This window comes from Epinephelus lanceolatus, chromosome 12, assembly GCF_041903045.1.
Source record: "Epinephelus lanceolatus isolate andai-2023 chromosome 12, ASM4190304v1, whole genome shotgun sequence".
Lineage (NCBI taxonomy): Eukaryota > Metazoa > Chordata > Actinopteri > Perciformes > Serranidae > Epinephelus > Epinephelus lanceolatus.
The window spans coordinates 14,073,577-14,100,369 of NC_135745.1; the positions used below are offsets into that span (position 1 = coordinate 14,073,577).

The 26,793-nt window shown below is 40.6% G+C and overlaps 1 protein-coding gene across 2 annotated transcripts in view; it reads left to right on the plus strand.

Moving 5' to 3' along the window:
- LOC117271806 (neuropilin-1a-like) overlaps nucleotides 1-25,505 on the plus strand; it is a 96,097-nt gene extending 70,592 nt beyond the window's left edge. Inside the window, exons 11-18 of one of the 2 annotated variants that reach the window (XM_033650231.2) lie at nucleotides 5,304-5,448; nucleotides 11,426-11,608; nucleotides 12,243-12,287; nucleotides 16,588-16,725; nucleotides 18,417-18,718; nucleotides 20,552-20,648; nucleotides 20,786-20,839; nucleotides 23,499-25,505. In XM_033650231.2, coding sequence (XP_033506122.1) covers nucleotides 5,304-5,448; nucleotides 11,426-11,608; nucleotides 12,243-12,287; nucleotides 16,588-16,725; nucleotides 18,417-18,718; nucleotides 20,552-20,648; nucleotides 20,786-20,839; nucleotides 23,499-23,773 — 1,239 coding nt within the window. In that variant the 3' untranslated portion in view covers nucleotides 23,774-25,505. The remainder of the gene's footprint in view (nucleotides 1-5,303; nucleotides 5,449-11,425; nucleotides 11,609-12,242; nucleotides 12,288-16,587; nucleotides 16,726-18,416; nucleotides 18,719-20,551; nucleotides 20,649-20,785; nucleotides 20,840-23,498) is intronic. The other variant, XM_078172983.1, reaches the window with a different exon arrangement.
- The last annotated feature ends 1,288 nt before the right edge of the window (nucleotides 25,506-26,793 follow it).

Genomic DNA, 26,793 nt, shown 5'->3' on the forward strand with positions numbered 1-26,793 from the left:
CTGTAATCTGTAATTCCTGGAAGCCATCAGACAGACGCTCGACTGGCCGCAACGCCGCTCCTGCAATGAAATGTTTAGCACCAAAATTATAGACTGCTATTCATATGAACTCAAAGTGCTGTTTGTCGGATGCTTTTGTCAGACACACTCAAAATCTTGGCATAAGGAAAGCTTTTAAAAGGAAGCTGTTGTAGGACTAAATGACATCACATGTAGGGCTCCATAAAGGAATACATACTGGAAAAAGAAAAGTAAAGGTTTATAAGAATGTGGGGGAAATATCACAGAAGGATTTGTGCTGTCCCTTCACAGCATTTCAACTCCCATACTGGAAGTTAAGCTTGTTGATAGGTGCAGGTGTTAAAAGAACATTATTAATTAAGTTCATACTATCATTAAGTTTACACCATAAAGATTCCATTATCCAGTATCTTTCTTCATGCAGTTTTTTGCCTCAATAACATCCCCAAAATACTGAACTACCACTATGTAAAATCACGTCTGCAGTCTGAATCAACTGAATTAGTTGGATTCACTCACTGAAATCTGCCCAGCAGCCATAATCTACATGAGACAGGAGGAGCTGATAAAAACATTAATATATGTAATCGATATGCCACCAATAATTACCCTGTGTTCATGACATTTATGCTTTACGAGCCCTGGGTTTCCCCTCTCAGGCATGTGTTGCAGCAGCACAAAGATGGAAAAAAAGGTACAAATAAACAGTAAAACTAAAAGAAAGAGAAGAGGCATATACAGCAAGTGTAAGAATAGAAGTAAAAATAGAAACCATACAAGAGCAATTAAAGAAAAAGTTACAATAAGGCACTAAAGCACAGTGGTTTTTATGCATCTCTGTTAGTGACATCTATGGCATGGAGGCGTTATGTTTTCGTGTTGTCCATACGTTCATCTGAACTTGATATCTCAAGAGCACATTGAGGGAATTCCTTCAAATTTGGTACAAACTTTCACTCAGACTCAAGGATGAACTGATTAGAATTCGGTGGTCATAGGTGGAAGGTCAAGTTCATTGTAACCCCAACTGTCTCGTTCTTGTGATCAAGATATCTCAAGAACACACTGAGGATATGTCTTCAAATTTAGCAAAAACATCCACTTGGACTCAACAATGAACTGATTAGAATTTGGTGTTCAAAGGTCAAGGTCACTGTGACCTTGCATTAGTCTCATTCTCTTGAAAGCCATATCTCAAGAAGTCCTTGAGAAGGTTCCCTCAAATTTGGCACAAATGTCCACCTTGACTCAAAGATGAAGTGATTAGAATTTGGCGGTCAAAGGTCAATGTGACCTCACAAAACATGTTTTTGGCCCAAAGTCAAGAATTTGTACACTAAGTATGACAAAATTTCAATTAAATGTGATTTGATGTAAATTACATTTTATATCCAAAAGGTCAAAGGTCAGCTTCATTGTGACATCATTATGTTCTTCAAAACAATTTCTGGCCATTGCTCAATGTCATAAAATGTGGTCAGATACTGAATTTGTGACACTAATCTTGAGTTCCCACCTTGACACTGCTGATTGTGTAGGCCTTCTGTGCTGCCAAGGGGAAGATGTGTGTGAAGCATTCATGTTTTCACAGACATGGATGTAAACTGTGACTGCAACTTGACAGCTTCACAGAGGCATACAGCTGCCATGCGGGAATTCTAGTTGTAGTAAAGACAGAAATATACAGTCTTATTAACCCATCAAATATCAGGTCTCTATACAAAAATAAATAAATAAACATGATTTTCAATAGGATTTGTTCTTTTAGCTTCAGAACAATTCATCTGAAACAATTTTGACTTTCCTTCATATCCAAAAATGAACATGCGTCTTACAGCTGTTCAGCCTGTTCAGAATAAACAAAAGAAGACTGTGTGGTTAAGATGAGTAGTAGGCTAGTGGAAAACACATGTAAAAGAAAACCACGTACAGAAACATCACCAGAAAATGTAAAGAAGACAATGCAGCTCTGCTCTGTTTGATTGACAGGTGGTGTCTGAGGATAACAATGGCTGTTTCGAACAAGATCAAAAATCTGAATACCACAAATCACCACTGGAAAGACATGGGAAAAATGGGAACTGATTTCTTATTTATTTGTGTCTGCTCTGAAAATATTAGACCCACCAGTCTCAATCTTGGTCTCTAACCTCTTCTTGGCAATTTAAGCGACTTTGATTATGATCCTGAGGAGGAAATTCGTGTCATTGCTTTCGAGACCCCGCTTCCTCTCCTCAGCTGGCCCTGTTGGTGCGACATCCTCCTCTATGTGTTCCAGATGGCAGGGCGGAGGACGAGGTTGGCCGTCAGTCTCCTGCTGATTTACTGCAGACGGGGATCTAGATGCTCTCTGCTCTGTTTCCTCTGTCTTTTTATAAAACCTCTTCAAAAGACGAGGCAGGAAGGCTCAGTGAGGCCCTGGCTGGTACATGCATTTACACATGCCTTGGCTCACACATAGACGTACTGTACATACTATGCTCATGCATAAATATGAGTGCATATACACAGTAGGAGACTGACCTGTAGGTCATCCTGACCTAAGATAAACACCAATCCTAGAAAGATCATAGAAAAGAGACACTTTGATAGTGTGTGGAGGAAAACGTTGATGATCTGTGACCAGTATTGTAATTGTCCTGTAGTTTAGTTAATCTCAAATTATAATTGTTGTTCTATTTGGAACTGAACTTTATTTAATGTCATTGATTATATTGTTTATCGCCCAGTAGCAGGTCTGTATGTTAATTACAAACATGTTTGTAGGTATGAAGTGCATTAATACGGAAAAATAACAAAATACTGTGCGTGTACTTAAACTTATTATTTCTTAAAATTAATCAGTTTATGAGTGTTGTGCTGGCAGACTGTCATCCCACACAGTTACCAAATGAAGCTGCAATGCATGGATGAATGCATTGAAAACACATTATTTTACAGGTCTATAATTTCCCAATGAAATTATAGGATGTTTCCTGGAAAGAACTCTGTAACATGGCAATCATTTTAATAATTTTCCTGAAACCCAAGTCACTATAAATTCATTATTCATTTATTCTAGAGTTGTGAAGTCGAAGGAGTTATTTCGGGCACTCCTGGCTCCAGGAATAATAGTCCTATTCATTTTTTTCCCATAGAGAACATTACATAACTCTTCTATAGCTTGGATCAGCATGAAACTCTCCTGGTTAAATCATCATCAAAATGTTTAATTTCTAACTGTTGTCCCTAGCCAGATGTTAAAAAGCTTATTCCCAAAAATAGAATATTACAACACTAGTCCATACCCATTGGTAGCTTTGCCACCTTCTACCTATGCCAATCCTCAGTGCCTATGTGCAGTTTCACATAGATTTACCACATCACTGAGTAGAAAAACTTGGGACAGACAGAATGACTGACTGACAGTTTCCGTGATTATGTACAGCATACCATACCGTGACTTAGTCATACCCCACAGGGGGAGCCACAGCGATCGGTCGCATTTTAGCCATTTTTAAGCATTTTTCTGTTGTTATAGCGCCACCCAGTTGCCAATTAGAGTTAAATTTCTCCAGTCACCTTGAGGCGTCCTGTTCTACATATCTACCAAGTTTAGTAAAAATCGATTTGGCGGTTAGGCCTAGATAAGAAATTAGCTCTCTAGCGCCCCCATTTTGTTTGATTGGGTCAATAATGGGGGGATCCCCTCAGATTATGTGTGGTCATATGCCTACAAAGTTGCGTGGTGATCAGTGAAACCCTTGAGATGTTATACAGCTTTATGTGATGAGCCACGCCCTCCACAATATTCATTGCCTTATAGAAGCTCAGTTTTAGTAAGTTTTCCAACTTTTGCCAAGAGGGAACTTTAGATATTGGTCCCTAGATTATGTTCACCGAGTTTCATGCAGATCGGTCAAACTTCCTAGGAAGGATTTTAAGCGCTTTTCAAAAAATTCAAAATGGTGGAAAATCTATATAACCAGAAGTTATGGGTTCTTGAGGTAAATTTGTTCCTCATGAGGAGAGGCATGTCTATGCAAAGTTTCATGTCTCAACGACATACGGGGCATGAGATATTCCCATTCAAAGTTTGCAATTTCAATCGGTTGCTATAGCGCCCCCCTTTGGCAAATCGATGTAATATTGCTTCATTTGCATCCTCCCATGACCCTCTACCACTGTGCCAAATTTCACATGGACTGACCAAGTCAGTGAGGAGAAAAACGTGGAACAGAGACACAGACAGAGTTTTCGTCATTATATAGTGAGATATAATATGTAAGTTAGTTAATATGTTCGTTCAAAAGAGCATTAAAATACCATTGTAATGCCCAACAGTGAGCTACGCATACACCAATAAATAATGCAACAACAAAACAACCATAGTTGGTAAAAATAAATACTAAAGACCTCACAGTTATTCCCACATAGCGTCAAATGTTGAATACTTTAAAATTCTGCCTCTTGCACATATATTTCATATCTTAGCTACAACCCTGGTGCCACACTGCAGCCTGTGATAAATCAGGCAAAAGGAAACCTCAGCACTTCAGACAGGCGGGAGGGCTTTTGGTGTTTGGTGTCCCACCACTTGGCTCCCAGTGTGACGGAAACCATTTTCATGTGTGCTGCTTCCATGTTGGTCATAAGAAAGGATCTGTCTCTGTTTCTGATTTCCTGGCTTTATGTGTTTGTTTCCTCTCGTCATTTTTTTCAGTGTGTTATCAAACTGACCGATGCTTCATCAGAAGCAGACATACATCAGAACTGAATGTGTGATTGTTTGTTTTATCCGTGTGCAGCACCGTGGATCGCTTTACGGTGCAATGAGTGCTGCAGATAGGACCATAGCAGGAGAGAGCAGTCAGATGTGTCTGTTTGACTGTGATTTACCCCTCTAGCATTTACCTGCTGAAAGAAAAAAACATTTCTAGAATCCCTTATGAACAATGAAATATATTATAAAAATGACCTTGTAAAGCTCATCATGGTTTCACATTCATTTTATTTGCAAAACTGGTCTCAAAGGTCAGCCTAACTCACACTAGAAACATCTTTGAACTTTATGCTTTGGTGACATTTGCAGGCATCCTCTAAAATACAGTTCTTCGGATACTGTGAGCACCAAGTTGGATCATACAAAGATAATAATATAACAATAATAAAACCTTTGTAAGAATCTTTAGTTCTTTAATTCTTCTTCTTCTTTAATTCGTATTCTGGCTACTGGCAACCACTTGTTTTACTCAAGTAAAGTACAATCAGACTCTGACCTGTCTCTCCATCTTCTGCCTCAGCTATTCATCGGGAATCAGAACCACGACACCCCAGAGCTGAGGTCGATGGGTCCCCTCCTGACCCGCTTCGTCAGGATCTACCCGGAGAGAGCCACCATCGAGGGCCTGGGCCTCCGACTCGAGCTGCTGGGCTGCGAACTGGACGGTAAGTTGCATTTAAGCCAACACTTCATCTGTCCTGACTGAAAAGATGTATAAAAATCAACTTTAAAATGCAGTATGACAGATTTAATTTCATTAGCAACACGTTTTTTTGGTATTTTTAGATATCCTGAGTGGTGTAGTATGTATTCCAGTAATATCTATATAAGAAATGATATTATGATATTATTATGCATTATTATGCATTATTTACATTCACATTTTCTGATGTCTATTATATCATGATATCTCATATAATGAGAATATCTAATAAAACAAAGAGCATCTTAAAGTGAATACACAGGCCAACTTAATGTGTCTAAAACCTTTATTTATCACCAACATTGTGCACAAACAATAAAACAAAAAGAGCAAGTATCAACTGGATCAAATGACTGTGGAATACGCAAGTGTCATCCCAAAGGCAAGGCAAGGAGATATTACATGGAGGTTGATATTAAAGCAGAACACTCCTGTGGTTTTCTGGTTTTGGCAGAGTTACTCTCTCAGCTCTCACAAACGGTAACAAATAACATACAGAAAGACAGTTGAATCATAGTCAGTGGGTAAACTAGTCGGATTTAGGTTAGTTTGAGCTTCATCACTCAAATATGTTTAAAATATTTAAAATGAACTTAGAATTATATCATTTTTTCAATGTTGGACATGAACAGGAAATAAGAATTTATAAAACATATATTATGCTACAATGGTACACAAATATACATTACACCTAATCTAAGCATAAAAAATTAAGCACCTGTCAACACCAAATCCAAATCTTAACTAACACATCATAAGCCAGACACTGTAGCCCTTTTTAGGCCATCAGCATTGGCAGTATAAAAATAAAATCGGGGAGTGCAGCAAAATGCCGCCTACCTACTTTTGTTTATACAGAATGCACCTTTTTTGGGGCAATGGGGGGCGTGAGCAAGTAACAAAACGTGTAGCTTAGCGTGTGACATAAACAGTGACGTGGGAGGGAAGCCGCGGCTGGTCAGTCCTTCGGCAATTCTCTCGTAAGTCGGCCCGTTCTTCACCGTCCCCGTCATCTGATGGCCTCTTTGTTTGCGAGGGCAAGGAGGGCGCGGATCAACTCACCAATCCGGCTCCGTGTGTCTAAACGCTCGCAGCGTGCCGGCAAAACGGCCCAACATTCGCCGAAAATCTGGCAGTGTAAAAGGGGCTTATATCTAGTGCTTAGACAAGTGTACTACTAATGACAGGATGACTACACAGTGGTCACCCCTTTAACACCACACAACCACAATGACACCTAATGACATGATGTAGATGGTGATGCAAGCCGGTGAAAGCTGCTTCTCACCACCCAAAACATTCAACACATTCTGACATGGACACATTTGAAAGTTAGTAGATGTGCATGAACACTAAAATATGATCAGCAGGTGATGTTAGGCATGTCAGTTAGGTCAAACATTTTTGCAAATGGCGAAAAAGCGACTCAGCATAAATGTGTCATAAAGAGATGCTAGTGTTTTCCATGTCGGCCTATACAGACAGTCAGTGAACACACAGGTAGCTAAAAAGTAAATCCGTTTCCGCAGGTTGATACACTGATGCCACTGTTGTATTTCCCCCAAATCAAAGCATCTTCATGCTCCTAAAAGAACCCAGGAAAGCATTGTTTTATCACATTAAATCTCCAGTTTGGAGCATCTCAACTCTGCAGCCTTTTTTCCTTCCTCTGTCTGTGCTTTATGTTGTGTGCTACAGATTTACAATAACTCTACATGGACAGTGTGTGTTGCTATTGAGGTTTAAACATTTTTTGGTTTCAGTGTAGATGTCTGCTACGTTAGAAGGAAAATGTTCAACATGCAAACAGAATTTTTAGCTGTATTTGCATGAACGTGTGCGTGACCTCAGTCAGCCAACCAATCAGTCATTAAACAGTGAACTGCTTACACTTCAGGCTGCTTATCTGCAGTGTTTGATGTAATGAGAGAGAGAGTGAGAGCGCGGAGGGTGAGCACGCAGGGAGAGTGAGCACATGAAAAGCTGACGCATGCCATGGCAGGCTGCTATCTCCTCTGCAGCAGTGGTCAGAGCTGGATGGTGTGTGTGTGTGTGTGTGTGTGTGTGTGTGTGTGTGTGTGTGTGAGAGGGGAGGAGGGCTCGACCTCCCACAGTAGGTGAGGGAGGAACAGATGAAACCAAGTATCTGGTTGCCCTGCAGGGAGGACGATAAGGATCAGCCAGAGCAGGCGAGGTTGCAGAGTAGACTATGAGAGAAGAGTGTGTTTGTGTGAGGAGGAGAGGAGAGAGGAGGATGGAATAAGAGCAGGAGAGACAAGATGATGAGGAAGATGAGAGGGGTAATGGAGAAAGGAGATAAACTTCAACTTTACAAGACACAGAGAATCTCAGAAGGTCTCGGACACAGTAATTACCTCAAAATCTCTCAAAATCAAGTTTTTGGGGGGGTCTCACAAGTTCTCAGTTTTTACATCATTCTATGAAGTTTATTTAAAAGTGAAGATGTTGAAAGATGAGTGGCAGGACAGAGAATGTGACCGTAGATAGGCAGCTGATGTACTGCTGCTGGCACTGATATAACGGCAGCAACGCCCACACAAATTCTTGCAAAACTAGAAACACATAATTAAATTAAACCCCGCCCTTCGTTTAAGGTTTAATAAAAGGGCACACAGTTCATATGCTAAATGAAATTCTACAGTTTTCCAAAAGAAAAACTTAAAAAAAAAGACTCCGTAAAGGAATACTTTACCCCTCAAATGACCATTTGTTCATCAGTTACTCGTCCTGTGTTATGTTAAATTGATGAATTAAACTTTGTTTTTCTTGCATGCCTCCACAGTGAACAAAGAATCCAAAAACAGAGAAAATTCCTGATAAATTGAAGTCATAGGGGACCATGTTCAACCACAGCAAAACTATACCAACTTGTGCAGTGTAATCCACATCTCCTTTATCCAGTCGTATGCCCAGTACTTCCCAAACAGACTGCCCTTTCAGACAGGGCAGTGAAACTTTCCTGTGCTCTCTTCAAAGCGAGACTCCACTGAGAAAAACAGTAACTGTGTGACTTTGGTGTTTTGAAGGGTTAGTTCAGACTCCCCAAAGTCACACAATGATACAAACTACAGAATAAAGTTACTTTATATTTTCTTCACGAATTCCATATAACAGTGGGTGAGTAATTGGTGTACAAATGATCATTTGGGGGGCAAAGTATTCCCTGAGACACTTCTCAGATCATTAAGCAAACAAATTGAAAGAATAAAGCCTCACATTTTAATCACTTTTACTGGTAGTCATGATAGATGTTTAGTTGTGTAGTATTGTCATACAGATGCCTGGATTAAGTAGCTGACACAAGCCCTCTGAATTCTGGAGGTACCACAGATGGCACCAATTTGCACACTGAGTTAAAAGATAGAAAGATTAAGAGTGTGTGTGAGCAGAAAAAAAAAGGAAAACGACACCACACACGCACACAGAGACAGTCATAGAAGACACTTTAAGCCAACTGCTGAGAGCTCATACACACACATATGTACACACTTAAATGCATCCAAACCACATGTGCACACTGTAAAAGGCGCACAGATGTATAAGACACAGAAGATAAAGAGAGGCCCACATATATCTCACCACATGCACAAACATACACATTAGCAATCATGTCCAATTATCCAAATCACAACCTTTTGGTACCTTGAGACTCACTGAGACTGTTCATTAATACACATAATGATAAAGCTTTGACCTCGAGTGCTCTTATCAGCCAAATAAGCTGATTTCATGCTATTAAATAATCAAAATGTTCGAAAGTTGATATTTTGATACAAGGTGCTAAATTTAAGATCAATTAACCAACAGTTCATTTGGATTTATTGAACAACTTGTTTCAGTTGATTCATCAACGAGCCACGTTGCGTGAAAAAAGTCTCTTCCTGTTTCCACAAAAATGTCAAGACGCAGAACATGAGCTCACAAGAGAGAAACTAACAAGCCCGCGACGCGCCTGCGGATCGGTTTCAGCAGCTTAATCAGGTTTCTTTTGCTGATGCTGCTTCAAGCTTCGAGTTAAATCATCTACTTGTGAGAGCAAAAACCTCCGTCCCACTCAAAACGCTGCAAAACACGTTTCCTTACAAAGTTTAATTACATGCAGACCATCTGTGATTTTTACATAGCCTACATATGCTAATTCAAGTTCAATTTGCTTCATTTCCATAAAAACACATCGCCAGACATCCACTGTATGGTAGAATTTAACAAGATACAAGAGTTTCTGTCATTATTACTTTGGTCCTTGATGAGGAATGAGAGCGCCGGCTCTTCAGTCTTCCTAAAAAATTGAGACACTTGAGTTTTGCAGGATTGTCAATTAGAGTGTCTGGTATTCAACCTAAAATCTCCGTCCCCAAATGAGTCACAATTCTCTTGCATAAATAAAGCCAAAGGTATCATTAAGCTTCAGATGTTATAACAATGCATAGGTGCCTCTTAAATTGAGCTTTGTTTTAGTGCACGTCTTGCAGCGGTGATTAAGCCTGTCTCCAAAGTAGCAATAATCTGCTGAGCTTCTTGTTATTTTTCAGTACCTTTTTAAGGAGCCCCAAAAAATGAAAAGTTCTTATTGCTCATTCCTGTTTGCATTCTCATCTCGACTTAGTAACGGTGAGGATCAGGTTTGTTATACTGATAACAGATTAAAAAGCAACAGGTTTAAGACAGTTTTCCTTTGATAAGACACAGAGGCATCACACTGAAAACAGCTATTTGCAAAGCAGCAATGAGCAGCTCCTTTTTCCTTGTTATTTTTCTGCTGTCGTATTTAACTGAATTTTTGTGACCGTTAACTACTGGCAAAAAAAGTCTCATTTTTCTTCTTTGTCTTTTCCCAGTCGGTGGCTTTTAACGCTGCACACTCTGCCCTTATCATTCTTAGGCCATCAGAAAGTAATATTCCCTCAGCAGGGACTTTTTTTGGGGCGCCAACTAATTTAAGACTCCTGTGGAGAGAGGAAGTTAAGGTCTTGAGCTTCTGAAAAGGTTCTAGTGTTCCTGGAAAAGTTCTTGCTGTGGAAAACACTATAAGTTACATACATGTGCGATCAACCTCTGAGATGTAGTCACGCACAGACTGTTGAACAGTTCTCTGCTCTAAACTGAGCCACTACAACATGTGAGGGCATACACACACTGCAAACCACTGGGTTTCTCTTGTATATAACAAATGGTGTGACTTGATTCTACTTTTAATGATCTGTATAAACAGATGTCTGTCTGTGTATGCAAAATCTGTAAGCAATAGGAAAAGATTTTCACATCAGAATCATTCTGGTTTCCATTTGTGGTCCGTTTGTTGTCAAAATGGCAGAAAGCATTGGCCAAAATGCAATCTCAAAACCCACTGGCAATCATCTGATGAGAATTCAACTTTTTCTCAATTTATCCGTATACATTAGCAGATATATGTTTATACAGATCATCCAAAATGACCAGCGCACGGAAGAGGAAGTCTTGGCCCGGTATCAGCTGGCTATGCCGGATGCAAATTTTCTTGTTCTAGGATGGCAAAGGTATAACCTGGACTCCTCTCCCTCTGACTGGCTAGTGCTCATTGCTTTCTTTGGTTGAATTGGTTAGGTTTAGGCATGAGGAGTGAAATTGGTCAGGGTCAGGGTAAGAATGTCATGGTAAGCTAATCAGAGGCAGAGTAGGGCAGGTCGTGCCTTCACTGTCCATGGAAAAATAAATGAGCACACCAGATCTCCCGAAATATTGGCCAATGCCTTTAGACGCTTCATCATCATTAGACGATACCCAATGGGTTCTGAGATTGTACTTTTAATCTTGTTGAACATTGTCACGTTTTCTTTGTTGATCTATCTTTTAAATGACTGAATAACTGTGCTAGAAATCTAATGTGAATCTGTGCAAATGGCAAAGACACACTTTCTTTGATCCATCTCCTTATCCAGACATCACCACTACAGCACCTCCCACCACGCCGATCGCCTCCACACTTCCCATGACCACGTTTGGAGCGACCACCACAGCACCGATCACCATCCCCGGCACTACCTTGTCCACAGACTGTGAGGAAGGACAACAGGACTGTGGCGGCGAGACCGAGGCCCCCGATGAGGAAGACACAGTGACAGGTAAACTCAGCTCCTTTGACTGTGTTCCTTTACCCTCTTCTGTGTCTGTGTTTAAGATTTTGTTTATGCAATACACTTTAAAATAATACATTTTGCATTAAAATAATTTCTGTAACTTTGCATTTAGAGTCCATTTTAAGAAGTGTTATGACATTAAAAACTTTTGCAAGCTTTACTTTCTTTTTCATCCTGTAGCACTCATCTCTTTTATGTCTAGGATGGGAAATATTTCTGATTTTGACAGGAAGGAAACTTGTTTGACCACAAAATATTCTCCCTTATCTTCCCTCTCCCTGTATAAGTTTTGACAGAAATGTGTATTTTCCTGTAGAGCAAAAAAATAAACTGCCCCATTCATGTTAGAAATTCTCCTTTATCTTCCCTTTTACTGTCATATTTAATCAAATCCATCCTATTTTATAAACTGTGAGAACTTTGAAAGTAAAAAGCTTCTCTCATATCAAATGATAAACACAGCATCCTTTGGATTTCTTTGAGTACTTTCTGAATTGCAGTGAAACCAGACATAAGAGCTTGCTTTCTGAGGTGTGTATGAGTGTGTGTTGGCATCTGTGTGGGTGGGACCAAAGCACCTGACCTTTGACCCTACTCTGACTGTCCCATCTGTTTATAGCAGGAGGCACTACACTGGCCGACCCCATCTTGGACTTCATGCCAGGTGAGGATGTCTGCCGCAATCTGCTTCCGTGTTTGTTTTTCCCGTCTCATCTTTCATCTATTCCTCCTCACCTGTTCAGCTCACCTTTTGTTTTGCTTTTTCATTTTGAACAGTAACTTTACAGTCGAGGTGAACCATCTTAAAGGCACATGGACAAATAAACGTGCCAGTTCAGAGCTGTCAGATCAGTGCATTATTTCAGCCGATGGTCCCATCACTCAGTGTCACCAAGAGTGCTGACCGCAGTCATGGTGAACAATGAAACTGACTTTCATGGGAGTAAATGGTTTTTTCATCGCCCCAGTTCGCAAATGAGACTTTAGCCCAGTGCTGCTCAGCCATGACACATAACTGAACTGCAGAGAGAAATGTTGATAGACCTGCTCTAAAATGCACCTGCATTGTTTTGTTTGGGGGAAAGAAATTATAAGAAAAGAGCGATAAAGACATGCTGAGAGACAGAGAGGGACAGAAACAAAAACAGCTAATAGTACAGGTAAAATGTGAAGAGAAAGAAACAAAAACAGTCCAACACAAATCCCTTGTTCTTACAGTTAAATCAATAAAACTTGGGTAGTTTGTCAAAAGATAAATGGTTATTTGTGACATAATGGTTATTTCATTTACCTCTCGATCTACACTGCATTGGCTGAAAGTGTAGCAGCAAGATTCTCTGTGTTGTTTTATGATGCTCATGTGAGACTAAACTATAGCAGTGGTCCCTGGTCCCCTTGTTTTGTCAACAGTTAAATCAAAGCAGTGTCCGCTTGCAACTCCTTTTCACAGATACTACCTTGCGTTTTTCAGTGTTTCTTCCAACCCAGTTGCCAGAATAAATGCTGGAATTGTGCGTTTCTGCAAACCATTGATATGTTACATTTGTACATTTCCTATGTAGCAGATATAATGAAATTTTCTATCTCTTTCCATTTCAATATTTTGTGTTTTGACAGCGCTGTGGTTAACACGTGGTTGGGTTTAGGCACAAAAAACATGTTTTTAGTTTAAAATATCCGGTTTGGTTGTTATAAACATGGCTGGACATTTCCCAAACTGTTTTTAAAAAATGCCTGTTTTTGTTGGTCAAGAACTGTGGTCTGCTGCTTGGCAGGAGGTGTCACGCCATCCACCATCCCTTCCTCCTCCTGATGAGAAACTCAGCTCATATGCGCGTAATCTGAACTATGTCATACATATGAAACATACAAATGTAACATATCCATTTGATTTGCAGAAATTTGCAGAAACGTACAAGGACAACAAGATACGATGCGATACGATGCAATAAAATACGATGTGAAAAGCATTTATTGATCTCCAGAAATTAAAATATAATTGCAAAATGAAAACAGTTATAGAATATAATGATAACATCACCGTAACAAGAAAAAATTAAGAATGTTAACCAAACAAATTAAACGTAATATATACATGTAATGTAAACTTCATCATTCATATGAAACATATAAATGTAACGTATCCAAGATTTGCAGAAACGTACAATGCCAACATTTTATTCTGGTGACTGGGCTGATTTTTTCTGAGATTGATTCATCTTAAGGATTTTTTAAGGCCGAAAGAGTTTAAGATAAGACAAGATACGATACGATATGGTTTGATATGATACGATACGATATGCCGTGAGATGCATTTATTGATCCCCAGAAATTAGGTGCTGAAGCAGCACAAGGATAGACACATTTAAATATAGGTGCATAGAGAAGATAAAATAAATAAATAATTGGAAGTATATAAAATGAAAACAAGTATAGAATAAAATGATAACATCATCGTAACAAGAAATAATTCAGAAAATTAACCACACAAATTAAACATAATTTATGTAGTAGAAAAGGATCTTTCTTTCTTAATCCTTTTATGATCTTTGCTCCAGTCTCAGGTTGGGACCGCTACATTATAGTGATCAAGTTGAAACCTGCTCAAAACCTTAAATATTTCTTTATGAAACTGACTCTGTACTATATGGAAAAATGTGAGACTTGGTAGGAAAACATTGGACACATGTTCACAAGAGCCACCTATGAAAAATAAATCGTCCTTTTTTTGATCAGTTACAGGTGTTGGTGAATTGAAGTAGGTGCAGGCTGCGTACACTCCACATTTAAAGCCAAATGCAGCGCCTTGTTTTTGTCACCTGCATGAACATCCTAGCCCCGGTTTCACAGCTTATCATCCCTCGTGAATACACCAAATTCAATTCATTTGGTGGAAACTGCCAACCCAAAGGAGTGGAGGGATGAATAGGCAAAAAGGTGGAAAGATAGTGGCAGTGACAGAGAGACAAAGAGAGGGAGAGCCAGCCAGAGGAGTGAATAGAGATGAGACAGAGAGGCAGAAAGAGAGAGTGAAGGCAAAACAGTGGAATGGAGTGAGAGCTAGAGAGAGAGAATAAAGGCCTCTTGGGTCTCAATTAGCCGAGTCGAAGCATCGCGTGAAGACAGCTTGGGGTTGCAGGGATTGGGAGGGGGTTACCAGCTCCACGGTCATCTCTGCATCCTATTAGCCTCTCAGAAACATGTCCAGTGTTCAGAGATTTCTGCATTCATTTGGATGCTGTGGTGAACCGCTGCCGCCAGCCGACTGTTGGCACAGACAGAGAGGAGGGAGGAAAATGTCGTTTTTCTTCTCTGTTTGGGGTTTTTTCGAGGGGCCACATCCGCATGTCGGTGGCACCACGCCTTTCTCTGTGGAAGGTCTCTCCGTCTCTCTCCCTCTCTTGATCCCAAACATCTGTACGTGTTGGAGCTGTTTTCTATCAGTGGTGACGTCTTAGTTCCTGTGTTTCACCGAGGCTGTGGAGGGAAGTGCCCTGCAGCGTTGTACGACGTATACAGTTACAACTGTCTCTCTGTCTTTCCCACCCCATTCCATCTGCAACAAGCCTTTTTTGTGTTCGCTGCGATATGTTTTCCACAAGCTATACAATTTATACTGTGTGTACAATACAGCGGGAACAGCTTTCTATTATTGATGTTACAAGACTTTCTTCCTCGGGCTCTCTCCTCTCCCCACCTCTAAACTGGAACAGTTGTTGAACACTGCACATGATTATAGTTTTTAGCCTGGGTTTTAGCAGGAGTTTTTGCAATGTCATTGAAAAGCAGAGAATTGGTTGCAACACACAGAAGCAGCCTTTAAGAGTTGACTCCAGCAGCTAATACTTCTAGGAACATTTGATTAGCTGTCTGTATAGTTTCACAGGAACAGATAAGGGCTGATGAAGGAAGTACCTAGTTTGTACGTGTTCTTCAACCACGTCTAAAGGCTTAAGTGTTGCTGTTCCAGATGGGGATCATAGCATCCTGTAGAAAAAGGGTTTCAGATACAGTCAAGAAGTTATATTTAAGGTTCCATAAGTAATGGTGTACTCAGAAGTGAATGAAGTCACGCTATCTGTGTCTAGTACGAGCTTCTCTGTGGTTGTCCTGGTTAGTGCTTGTGTGTATCCCACTGGCTAGCTCATCACAGCCGCTTTGCACTATGCACATAAGGCGGTTACTGTTGATATCTCAAGAGCGTTGTTGCAGAAGCGTAGCACCCACCATTTGGTCCCTCTCCGGTAAACACTGTCAGCGCTTTTGCCATTGTTTAATGCTGTTTATGAAGTTAGCACCTTTAGCTGCTAGCCACCGGCTCAGCCACGGCCATGTTGAGAACCATGTGCAGACAACAATACAATCTGAATTTCACAGAGCCCCCTTTAGCATAGATAGATAGATAGATAGACAGACAGACAGACAGACAGACAGACAGATCGATCTTGTTCTTGTGACTGCCCTGGTTGTTTCCAAGAGAAAGGGATCTTTAATTGATCGTCTGAACCTCCCCTTGTTTATGTCTTTATGGTAAGCATCTTGCTGCGGGTGAAAAGAAGCATCAGATAAAAAAAGCTAACTAAAAGTGCTGCTGAAACAATCAGTCAGTTAATCAATTTGTCAATCGACAGAGCAACAAATAAACAGGGTTAAATATTCGTCAGTTTTAGCTTCTTCATTGTGAGCAATTGTAGCTTCTCTCATCTCTATAAGCTCAATCACTCTGGATTTTCAAATGTTGTTCAGACAAATTTAGCTATAAATAAAGTAAAAGACAACACTTAGGGCTCTGGCATATTGCAATGAGTATTTGTCCCTGTTTTCTGCCATTATTGAAGCCTTACAGATTGGTTTCTTATTCTTCTGACTGATAAAGTGTAACACAGGCATGAAACATCTTTAACTTGAAAACCTCCTTCATCCACAAACCTCACCTCCAACCGCTCATTCCTCTTTTGTTCCAGCGTACGTGTGGTTCGCCTGCAACTTTGACTTCTCGTCGTTCTGCGGCTGGACCAGAGAGACCGGGACGGGGGCCGAGTGGCTCATCCAGGCCAACGGGGCCCCCACCGTCCACAGAGGGCCGACCCTCGACCACACAGGTAGGAGATGCTTGTTCACCTTTACGTTCGAGCAGTACCACTTGACAGATGCTGTGGGGGAGCTCTCTATAACTCTCTGTGTTACTATGCAGCTGTTGAAAGCCAGTTTGAGCCTCTTTTGTTAGAATGTTTTTAACCACCGTGAGCTTTAAATAACAATCTGTGCTGCTGGGAATTCACAACAGCGCCTCTTTAAAAAAAAAAAAAAAACAGCAATGAGGAAAAGGTGCATACGATGTAATAAGAAATTCCCGTTGGAGACAACCTTATTACTGCTCTGAAGGACGAAGAGTTTGTGAACATGGAAAACTATTAGTAAGTTGTGGTGTTCTTCTACGCCTGGAGCCGTTTAGATGGTTTGAGACAGACTAAATACAGAGGCAGATAAGTCCATAAGTAGGTCCATATTGACGGGAACTGCTCAAGGCATAAACACTCAAGATATGTAGATTCAGTCAGACTGGACTAGTTGCCAGTGTAAATAAATAGGGCCAGAATTGTTTTGACATGAGCATGTTTTGTTGGTTTAACTGAGGCAAAATCAAGGTCATCCTCAGTAATTATTTAATGTCCCCTATTCACTCTCCAACTGTTGTTTGGAGAGTGCTTTTTAACAATAGTTTTATGTGTTTTTTGTGGGTATTTATTATTGGTGTTTTGATCATTTGCATTGGTTGATTAGCATGGTAGCACTGTAATTTCCGTGTTTTTAATGGACGAATAAATGAAACCCTCTCAACCTCTGACAGATCTTGGTACACAACATTGTCTCTGCGCTAATGAGCCAAAATATCTTACATTTTATTTCTTTATTTAATTTGGGAAAAGCTCTTTTGAGTGTTATGAAGAGAGTTCTGTTTCTTTAGGTGCCATTTAGGTCGTGTTTTTGTGTTAGACTTTTTAGTCACCATTTTATAATCACTCAAAACTGTCTATGAATATGCTGTGTAGTCAGCACTGAATAAAATGTGCAGATCCTTTGATCCTCAAAAAATTTTTGAACGCATGGCCTTGTAGAAAAAACTTGACTTCTTTAAAAGTATTCAGCGCTCAGATCTATGAGTACGCCTCATCTCTCCGACCTTCTCTCCATTCAGACCTCCTGTGATGGATGTTTTAGTGGAGACAGCAGCAGCAGCAGCTCTGAAATGAATGATTTCACCTTGATTTCTTGACTTAACCAGATCGCAAGTAAAAAATGAGCCCTTTGTGATGTCAAGTCATATCTTCCCCTGAAGCAAGCTGATACTGAGTCCTTTGTTTTCACCACACCAGAGTCCTTGAATTTCACGTCTCTGAGAGTGTGTAAAGCTTAAGAGTGTGTAAAGCTTAATACTGAACATTTGCACAGACATTATTACGTTTATGAAAAGACAGAGAAACACATCCAACAGAACAGACATGTATTTATATTTAACAATCAACTGAATGCACTAAAGTGAATGCATAATGAATCACTGAGACTTGGGGAAATCTGTCATTGCTTGTCATCAATCATATCAATCCCTGCTTTTTATTCAGAATGTACAATAACAATGTAATGGACTTTATTTTCAAATTCTATAAGGTAGTATTTTGAAATTATGGTAAAAACAAAGGCTGCATATCTGCATCTATGTGCCTACATACATGCAGGAGCCCTTAAACGCCACACAGCCACATCTTACCTTGTCTTTTGCTGCACCCTGCAGGCGGCCCAGGGAACTTCATTTACATGCAGCTGGGTGATACAGAGGCACCAAGTAAAACAGGTGAAGATGACGATGAAGAGGAGAAAGTGGCGAGGTTGGCCAGCCTGCCCATCACTGCACCGGATGCCGACTTGTGCATGTCCTTCTGGTATCACATGTTCGGTGAACACGCAGGAGCGCTTCACATCAGGCAGAGGAAGGAGGCAGAAGAGGGGCACATTGTGTGGACGCTCAGCGGGCACCAGGGCAGCCGGTGGAGGGAGGGACGAGCCTTACTGCCACACTCCAGTGTCTCATATCAGGTAATACAGAGTCCAGGATGTCATTCCTTTAGATTTTTTTTGTCCTTCTACATAATAAAAAATGAAATGAACATGTAGATGTCTCCTAAGGATGATCATTTGTGGCTTTCTATTTGAGACATCAAAGTTTGTTGTTATTATTAGGTCCTTCCATCTCCCTTTGGACAGTTTTTGTCTCAAATCTGTTTGATGAGCTGTTGTTTTGCCTAAAACCGACATAAACAGCATCTGCAAAGTATTCACAGGCATTAAAGAAAAAGGCAGCAAAACCACAAATTGCAATTCAGTCATGACCACTTTAGTAAAAAAAAAAATGTTATTTCCAATTGCAGTGTTATATTTGGCGGTATGGCTCTGTTCTGGGGCCTCTCTGCCTTTCCTCGGGCTTACACAGAAAGCCTCTTGCACGCACCTACGTGGAAAGCCAAAGGTGGAGCAAGCATACCTGCCTGCCCTTCCACATGCAAAAGAGGAAAGCCTGAGGCAGAGAGGCAAACCTCCCTGCACTTCCATGTGCCTACATGGAAAGCCTAAGGCAGGTAGAGCAGCAGCAAAGACCCTCTGGGAACAGAACAGAGCAGCACAACTGACAAACAGAGATGACATTAATAACATGAAAAGGAGGAGCTGGGGTGGAGGCTGGTTGCAAAGCAGCTTGCAGAGGAAGCAGCAACAGTAGGCAGGCGAGAGCAGTTTAAACAGGGCACCCTGAATGAGATTTGCCAAATGGTTGCATAGAAAGGAATCATGTGATCTCCCTTCCATCAATCAGCCGCTCCATCAGTGATTGGGCTGTTGGAGATCAGCTGATGTAGCTGGGCTGTGAGCTGAGCTTGTCCCCCCAGATCCATCGCTTGCAGCCCCTTGGAGTGTCTACCTGCAATGTTTTGAATACCTTTTGGAGCATTTCATGTCTTTATTAGAGTTAACAGTACAGATATGAAAGGAAACAAGGGAAGAGAGATGTGAAATATCAGTAACATCTTTTTTATGAGACCTTGATTGCCATGAAAGTAATTATTATTATCATTATTATTATTATTATTAGTATTATTTTTTTTACCTGATATAACTTCAGTCTTTGTATTGTGTTTTTATTTCTGTTTATATGTCTTTTTCATTTTTCTATTTTCTTTTCCTTTTTGTTATTTTCCTAATCAAACATTTATTGGTTTTATATGTTTTATTATAAGATGTAATGATTTAATTATTTACTTTATTATGCTGCCTTGTCGGCACGGTGGTGTGGTGGTTAGCACTGTCGCCTCACAGCAAGAGGGTTGCCAGTTCGATCCCGGGTGTGGGAGCCCTTCTGTGTGGAGTTTGCATGTTCTCCCCGTGTCAGTGTGGGTTCTCTCCGGGCACTCCAGCTTCCTCCCACAGTCCAAAGACATGCAGATTGGGGACTACGTTAATTGATAACTCTAAATTGTCCGTAGGTGTGAATGTGAGCGTGAATGGTTGTTTGTCTCTATGTGTCAGCCCCGCGATAGTCTGGCGACCTGTCCAGGGTGTACCCTGCCTCTTGCCCGATGTCAGCTGGGATAGGCTCCGCGACCCTCAAGAGGATGAAGCGGTTAGAAGATGAATGAATGAATGGTGCCTTGTGTGAAGTACTTTGTAACCTGGGTTTTGAAAAGTGCTTTATAAATAAGGATTATTATAATGAAAATGTCAAACCAGAGACATTGAGTTTCATGGTTAGTGTACCTGTTGCAGCAGTTTAACCAAATAAACTCAAAAAAAGATGAGCATGTAGCATCTTAGCTATAAGAATGACTTTTTAGCTGTTTCAATAAATGTATGTGACCGCCCCTGTGTTGTTATTTGTAGGTGGTCGTGGAAGCCGTCGCAGACAGACACAGTGCAGGTCACATAGCTGTGGACAACATCCAGATCATAGATGGACTCAGTGCTGAGGACTGCAAGGGTGTGTATTGTGTTATTGGTGATGTGCTGGTCCTGAAAACTGTTTGCTTTCACAGTTCATTAAGTTGCTCTTCTTTGTTTTGTTTGATTTTCTCACCCACTGTGCTTTAATTTAATCTAATGGAGGCTGTTTTTTAGTCCCCCCAGATCCAGAAGCTCCTACATCTCCATCAACGAAGGTCATCATGCTTCGTAAGTTGCTGACTCCAATTTTGTCATTACTGTGTCCATATGTTCATTTTGGGTGCACAGACTCTGTGTTTTTAGTGGACACGTCTCCACAGACTTTCTCTGCCTCTACACAGAATGTTGGAATAGCTATTGAGCAGTCCTGAGCGGTGGTGTGTGCAAAAAACAGTCAGACAAACAGTCTTTTGGATGACAGTCAAAAACATTAAACGGATACGAAAATAAGAGTTGAAGGATCACATTAGTGTTAGCCTTGTTGTTTCTTGTCTCTATGAAATATTTTGTTTTTTCCAAAAAAGTGAAAAATAATACAGTATGTGGCACACAATTTATGTTTGTTTTAAAACCTTAAAGGAACACATCAGTGGATTTCCATGTTTAGGGAAATTACTACATATATGTAACATTACTCCTGATCAGCGTACCACAGATTTTGTTTCACTACGCATTGTAACTTGCACAGACTTTAAACCTTCTTTAAACTAAACTTTCTTGGGAGCAACAGTCCATTATTAGCCCTTCTTAAAGTCACTAATGACCTCATAATGCTGACACAGGTATGTGTTCAATTCTTGTACTGCTGGCCTTTGACACAATTGATTATGGTACTCTTTTAGATAGACTGAGGCACTGGGTGGGCATATCTGGTACTGCCCTAAACTGGTTCTCTTCATACTAACCAGACAGGAAGTTTTGTGTGTCCGTTAACAATGTCATGTCTTCCATTTCTCATGTCAAGAACGGTGTGCCTCAAGGGTCAATCCTTGGTCCTACCTTGTTCTCATTATACATGCTCCCCTTGGGTGATGTCATCCGTTGACATGGTGTCTCTTTCCACTGTTATGCAGATGACACTCAGCTGTACCACCCTGTTAAACCAACTGACCTAAGCATGCTGAGTTCTCTACAGGACTGTTAATATGATATCAGAAATTAGTTGTTAAATTTTCTTCAACTCAATCCTAATAAAACAGAAATCCTTGTAATTTGGTCACAGCATGTCATGAAACAAATACTGCCATCTACTGGTTACCTGTCACAACACATAAAGCCTGTTGCAAGAAATCTTGGTGTCATGTTCGATAGTAATTTATGTTTTGAACCAACACATTCTCATTCTGACCTCGTCACACATTGATGTGCATGGTCATGGAATTTCCACGTCCACATACGACGTGCAACATACCCTGGGTACGTTTTTTTTCCCTTCAACAACAAAAGCACATGGTTAGGTTTAGGCAACAAAAGCACAAAGTTAGATCTAGGCAACAAAAGCATGAAGTTAGGTTTAGGCAACAAAAGCACAGTTTAGGAAAGAAGAACAGATTTTGGCTTTAGAATCTTACGGGACACGTACACCGCTCACTCGGGTGAAAGTCGGTGTTTGTTGGATCCATCCACTGCCCCTCCTGTCCGCCTCACTGGGACATTTGCCGCCTTAATTTTCAGCCATGTCCCGTTGCGTTTTCCCCTGACGCTGCTGGGTGCCGTTAAACTATAACAGAAGCCAGTCATGAATCATGTCAACATTAAAAGACACCTTTTTCGTTGGTTTCTGAAACCGCAAGTCACTGCCCCAAGGGCCAGATTTCGATGACTTTGGAGTGAGACTGGGCTCTTTGAACAGCATGTCACTAAGGTTGTCCAATCACATTTGTATCACCTCAGAAACATTGTTAAAGTGATTATTGCAACAACCTTGATTCCTGTCTTAATCAAAAAAAACTTGCAACGACTTCAGACTGTTCAGAACTCAGCCACAAGGCTTTTAGCCAAAACCAAGACGTTCGACCACATCACACCAGTTTTAGCCTCTTTACATTGGCTCACTGATTGTTTTAGGATTGACTTTAAAATCTTTTTCATTACCTTTATGGCTCTTCATGGCCTGGCTCCGTACTGTATTTCAGACCTGTTAGTCCCTTAGGAACCTCTGCATAGTTTGAGATCCTCAGGCAGAGGTCTTCTGCTTGTCCCAGAGTCCAGATTGAAGACCAAAGGGGACAGAGCTTTTGCCACTAGGGCCCCGAGGCTCTGGAACGACCTGCCTGGGGATAAAAGGCTGTCTGAGTCATTGGCTTCGTTTAAGTCTCTCCTAAAAACGTACTTCTATTGGAAAGCATATCCCGACTTTATCTGAGCTGTATGTCTATCTATCTTATTGTTATCTTATTGATGTTATTCTCCATTAATGATGTTGATTTTAATTTTGGTCTTTCTTATTTTATCTTTAATTTAAGTGAACTTTGTAACTGTGTTTTTAAGGTGCTATAAATGAGGTTTATTATTATTATTATTATTATTACAAAAAGTTCACCTTAACTAGTGTATTTTTCTGAATACACTGTATGCAGTTGTGACTGTAAGGAGAGTCTGTGTTGAATCCTTTTCTTCGGTGGTGTGTTCACAGAAGATCATACATCCAAGATTTAAGAGTTTGCTGCTAAAAAAAAACATTCACAAGTTAGAATGTGGGGAAATGAAACCAAAAGACAAACAATAAAAAACATGGAGGAAGGAAAAAGTTTGGTCATTTCTGGAAAAGGCTGCCTTTTGTACTTTATGATCCAGAACATGTAAAACCACCAGTATGGCCGTTTAAGCCTGTAATCACAGGTCATTTGAATGCAACATAACTTACGCCCATCTTTTTCTCTTGCAGCGATGGACTCCCTCTCACAGGAGACCAGCGAGCTCGGCGGCCCAGGCAACATGCTGAAGACCCTGGACCCCATCCTCATCACCATCATCGCTATGTCCGCGCTGGGCGTCTTCCTGGGCGCCATCTGTGGCGTCGTCCTGTACTGCGCCTGCTCGCAAGGCAGCATGACAGACAGGAACTTATCAGCCCTGGAAAACTATAACTTTGAGCTGGTGGACGGCGTGAAGCTAAAGAAGGACAAGATGAACGGACAGACTAACTATTCAGAGGCGTGAGGGGGAAAGAGAGACGGAGCACGTGATTGCTCCACGTGGACACGTGATGCAGCCAATCAAGTGGGAGGAACACGGGGCTGAAGCCACCAATGGGACGGCAGGGTGGGCTGAAAGTGAGCCAATGTAATTTTTTTTCTCAGGAGCGGCAGTGGAAGGGACTGACCTGTAGGGGGCACTGTGTATAAAGAATCTGTACAGCAAAAAAAAAAAAAAAAGAAGAAGAAAACTAAGGATTCTATTTGTTTTTCGGCGTGCTTTGTTGATTTCATGTAATCACATGCTGGTGTTGAGACCAATTCAGATGAAAGTATCGTTTGTGTACTTTTAAGGAAAGATATGAGTTTTCTGTTGTTTTTCTTGTCTTTTTTTTCAGATGTCATAGTTTCACAGAAAGAGTGGAGTGTGTGAAATTTGCTATCCTGATATCTGGCTCTTTAGCTGGTCATACATGTCCCTGTGAGTCTGAGTGCGTATGGAAGTGTGTGTGTACAAGTGTCACATTCATATACAGTGCATCTGCATTTAAGGTGTGTATGTGTTATGTAGTCTAGCTGAGGGCGTGTGTGTGTGTGTGTGTGTGTGTACGTGTGTGTGCATGCGTTCATGTTTATCTGTATACATGAAGTGCAAGCATCTTTCGTTGTGTGTATGTGTCTGAATGGGTGTGTGTGTGGAAGGCAGGCACTACGGTGACCCGTTGACCTGTGTCCAGTTCCAACAGTGCCTTTTTTTTCCTCCAGTTTTTCTGTTGCCTTGTTTTTCTGCTGGTTGTTTTCTCATCAGCTGGCATTGCGTCCATCCAGGGTTCCTACACACAAACATGAGGAAAAGTTCGGAAACTTCATCTTGAACTTTTCCAGATTGTAATTATACAACTATAGGTTTTTAGATGTAGTAGTGTACTGTCAAATATCACATGTCGGCGTAGATCTGGAGATGTTCTTGCCTTGATGACAGTCATACTGACAGACTAAAATATTAAAATCCAAGTTAACCAGTTTAGGTTTTGGAAACGATGGAATTTCCGAATGTGTAGGAGCCCTGAATGCCTCATGTTCATGGCACATGACACATCCAACATATTGTACATAGGTTTTAATATATTTGAGCGCCCTTTTCTATAGAAAAAGACACCAGTGCCGCAGTATCCTTTCTTTGTTGGAATCAAACTCGCCCTGATCTCTAAAGTGTACAGAAAATATTCATTTTAACAGACAGAGACACAAACCTGTTTGTGTTTCTTTTACAAATGTGATCTGGTTGCCATTTTGTGATTTTTGTCGTTGTTTAGTTTCTGTTTGTGCTCTGGGAACAGGAAAGGTTTTACAACGATGGAATGGGCTTTGAGATTACGGAGAGATGCCTCAGACATAATGCCTCGTGGGAAGTGATGTTTTTGTACAGGGTAAAACGGACAACCTCAGTATAAGACAATGACAGCAAGTCAAGGATGGATCAACAGGATTGAAACACTTTCACTGCTAACGGCTAACATTTCTCACTGGCACACAAAATGACTGTTGGACCTTTTAACCAGAGGTGTGTCAAGCCATCAGAAAGACTTCCATCAGCATCTTTTACTGAGCTGACAGGATGTGGACGCTCTGAATGATAAACTAAAAATTCATGTTTGCCATGACAACGATGTACTCTGTCGGTGTTTTTCCTGTGTTTTTCGACTATTGGAGGAGTAATCTTTGAAGGATCTAAATGATGTGTAATGACCCCCCAGCAGGTGGCTTGCTGCAGCTGATCATACTGTCCAATCCTTGCCTCACACGTCCATTTCTCTCAAGCTAAAGTGGCCTGGAAATAACACACACACACACACACACACACACACACACACACACACAAACAAACACAATTTTATAACAAAGATGAGTTTACTAGCTAATCAGAGCAGAGATCCCACAGAAATGCCTCGTAAGACAATAGGGCTTGTTAGTTTCTTGATTCAAAAGGTAATTTACATTGAAAGTGCTGTTATTGTCAGAGGGATTTTGCCGCGGCTTAATTTGCATTTTATCCTCATTTTACTCTCTATTTGCAGCATTTTCTTAGCTGTCAACACTGCAAAAGGGCCTTATTTCCTGTGATCTACAGGGATGGATGCCCTCTTAACAACTTCAGAGTCTGCGTATTCTTCAGTGGAAAATTAGTTAAAAACCTGAAAACGATGAGCCTTATAAATATTGTACTAATAAGACTGCTTTGTTGTGTTTTAGCTTTTGTAGCTAAATGTGGTGTGATACTGGTCACTTGTTCATAGCACTGTATCGGTGGGAGGATTGAGTCTTGAGGGCCAGGAATTTTACCAGTCACTAACCTCGTCAACCTCCAGCAGATGTTTTACGTTCCCTCTGGGATAATAAACAGGAATATTCTGACTGAATGTTCAGATAATTTAATTGCAAAGACTAAAAAGCCATGAAGCAGGTGTGATCATTTGACAAGTTAGTTTAACTGTTTGTCCCGGTGTGGTTCCTGTTACGCTGCGCTGTAGAAGTGCAATCCGCCCATTTTTTAATGTAGCATGTGGTATTGTGTGAGCTCCAAATGTGAAGTTCATGACCGTCCATCGATTCTCAAATCTATCCTTTAAGATGAGGCCTCAGAGACACTTTGTTGTGAAAGAAATCCACCTCACTCAGTTTAAACTAAATCATCATCTGCTTGCAGTAATGAACATTTCCAATCAAATTCAAGTGCTCTGACTGTTGAGATGTTCATTATTCACTCTCGAGAGCCGCAATGGTTCAAAATATCAATGACATGTTTACAGCAGAAAGACTCAGACAAGATTTTAAGTATCTAAATTATAATTTCAGTCGAACAGAATGTGTTTTAATAAAGCTCGCTCCCCCTCGAACAAGAAAGGATGCTGCAGCACTAGATGTGAAAACAAATGTTGCACTGATATATTTAAAAAGAAAAAAAGAATCTGTGTTTATGATGTTGATTTACGAAAAGAGAGAGCGAAGGAAGGAGAGGACAGTGTTATTGTTGCTTCTTTTTAA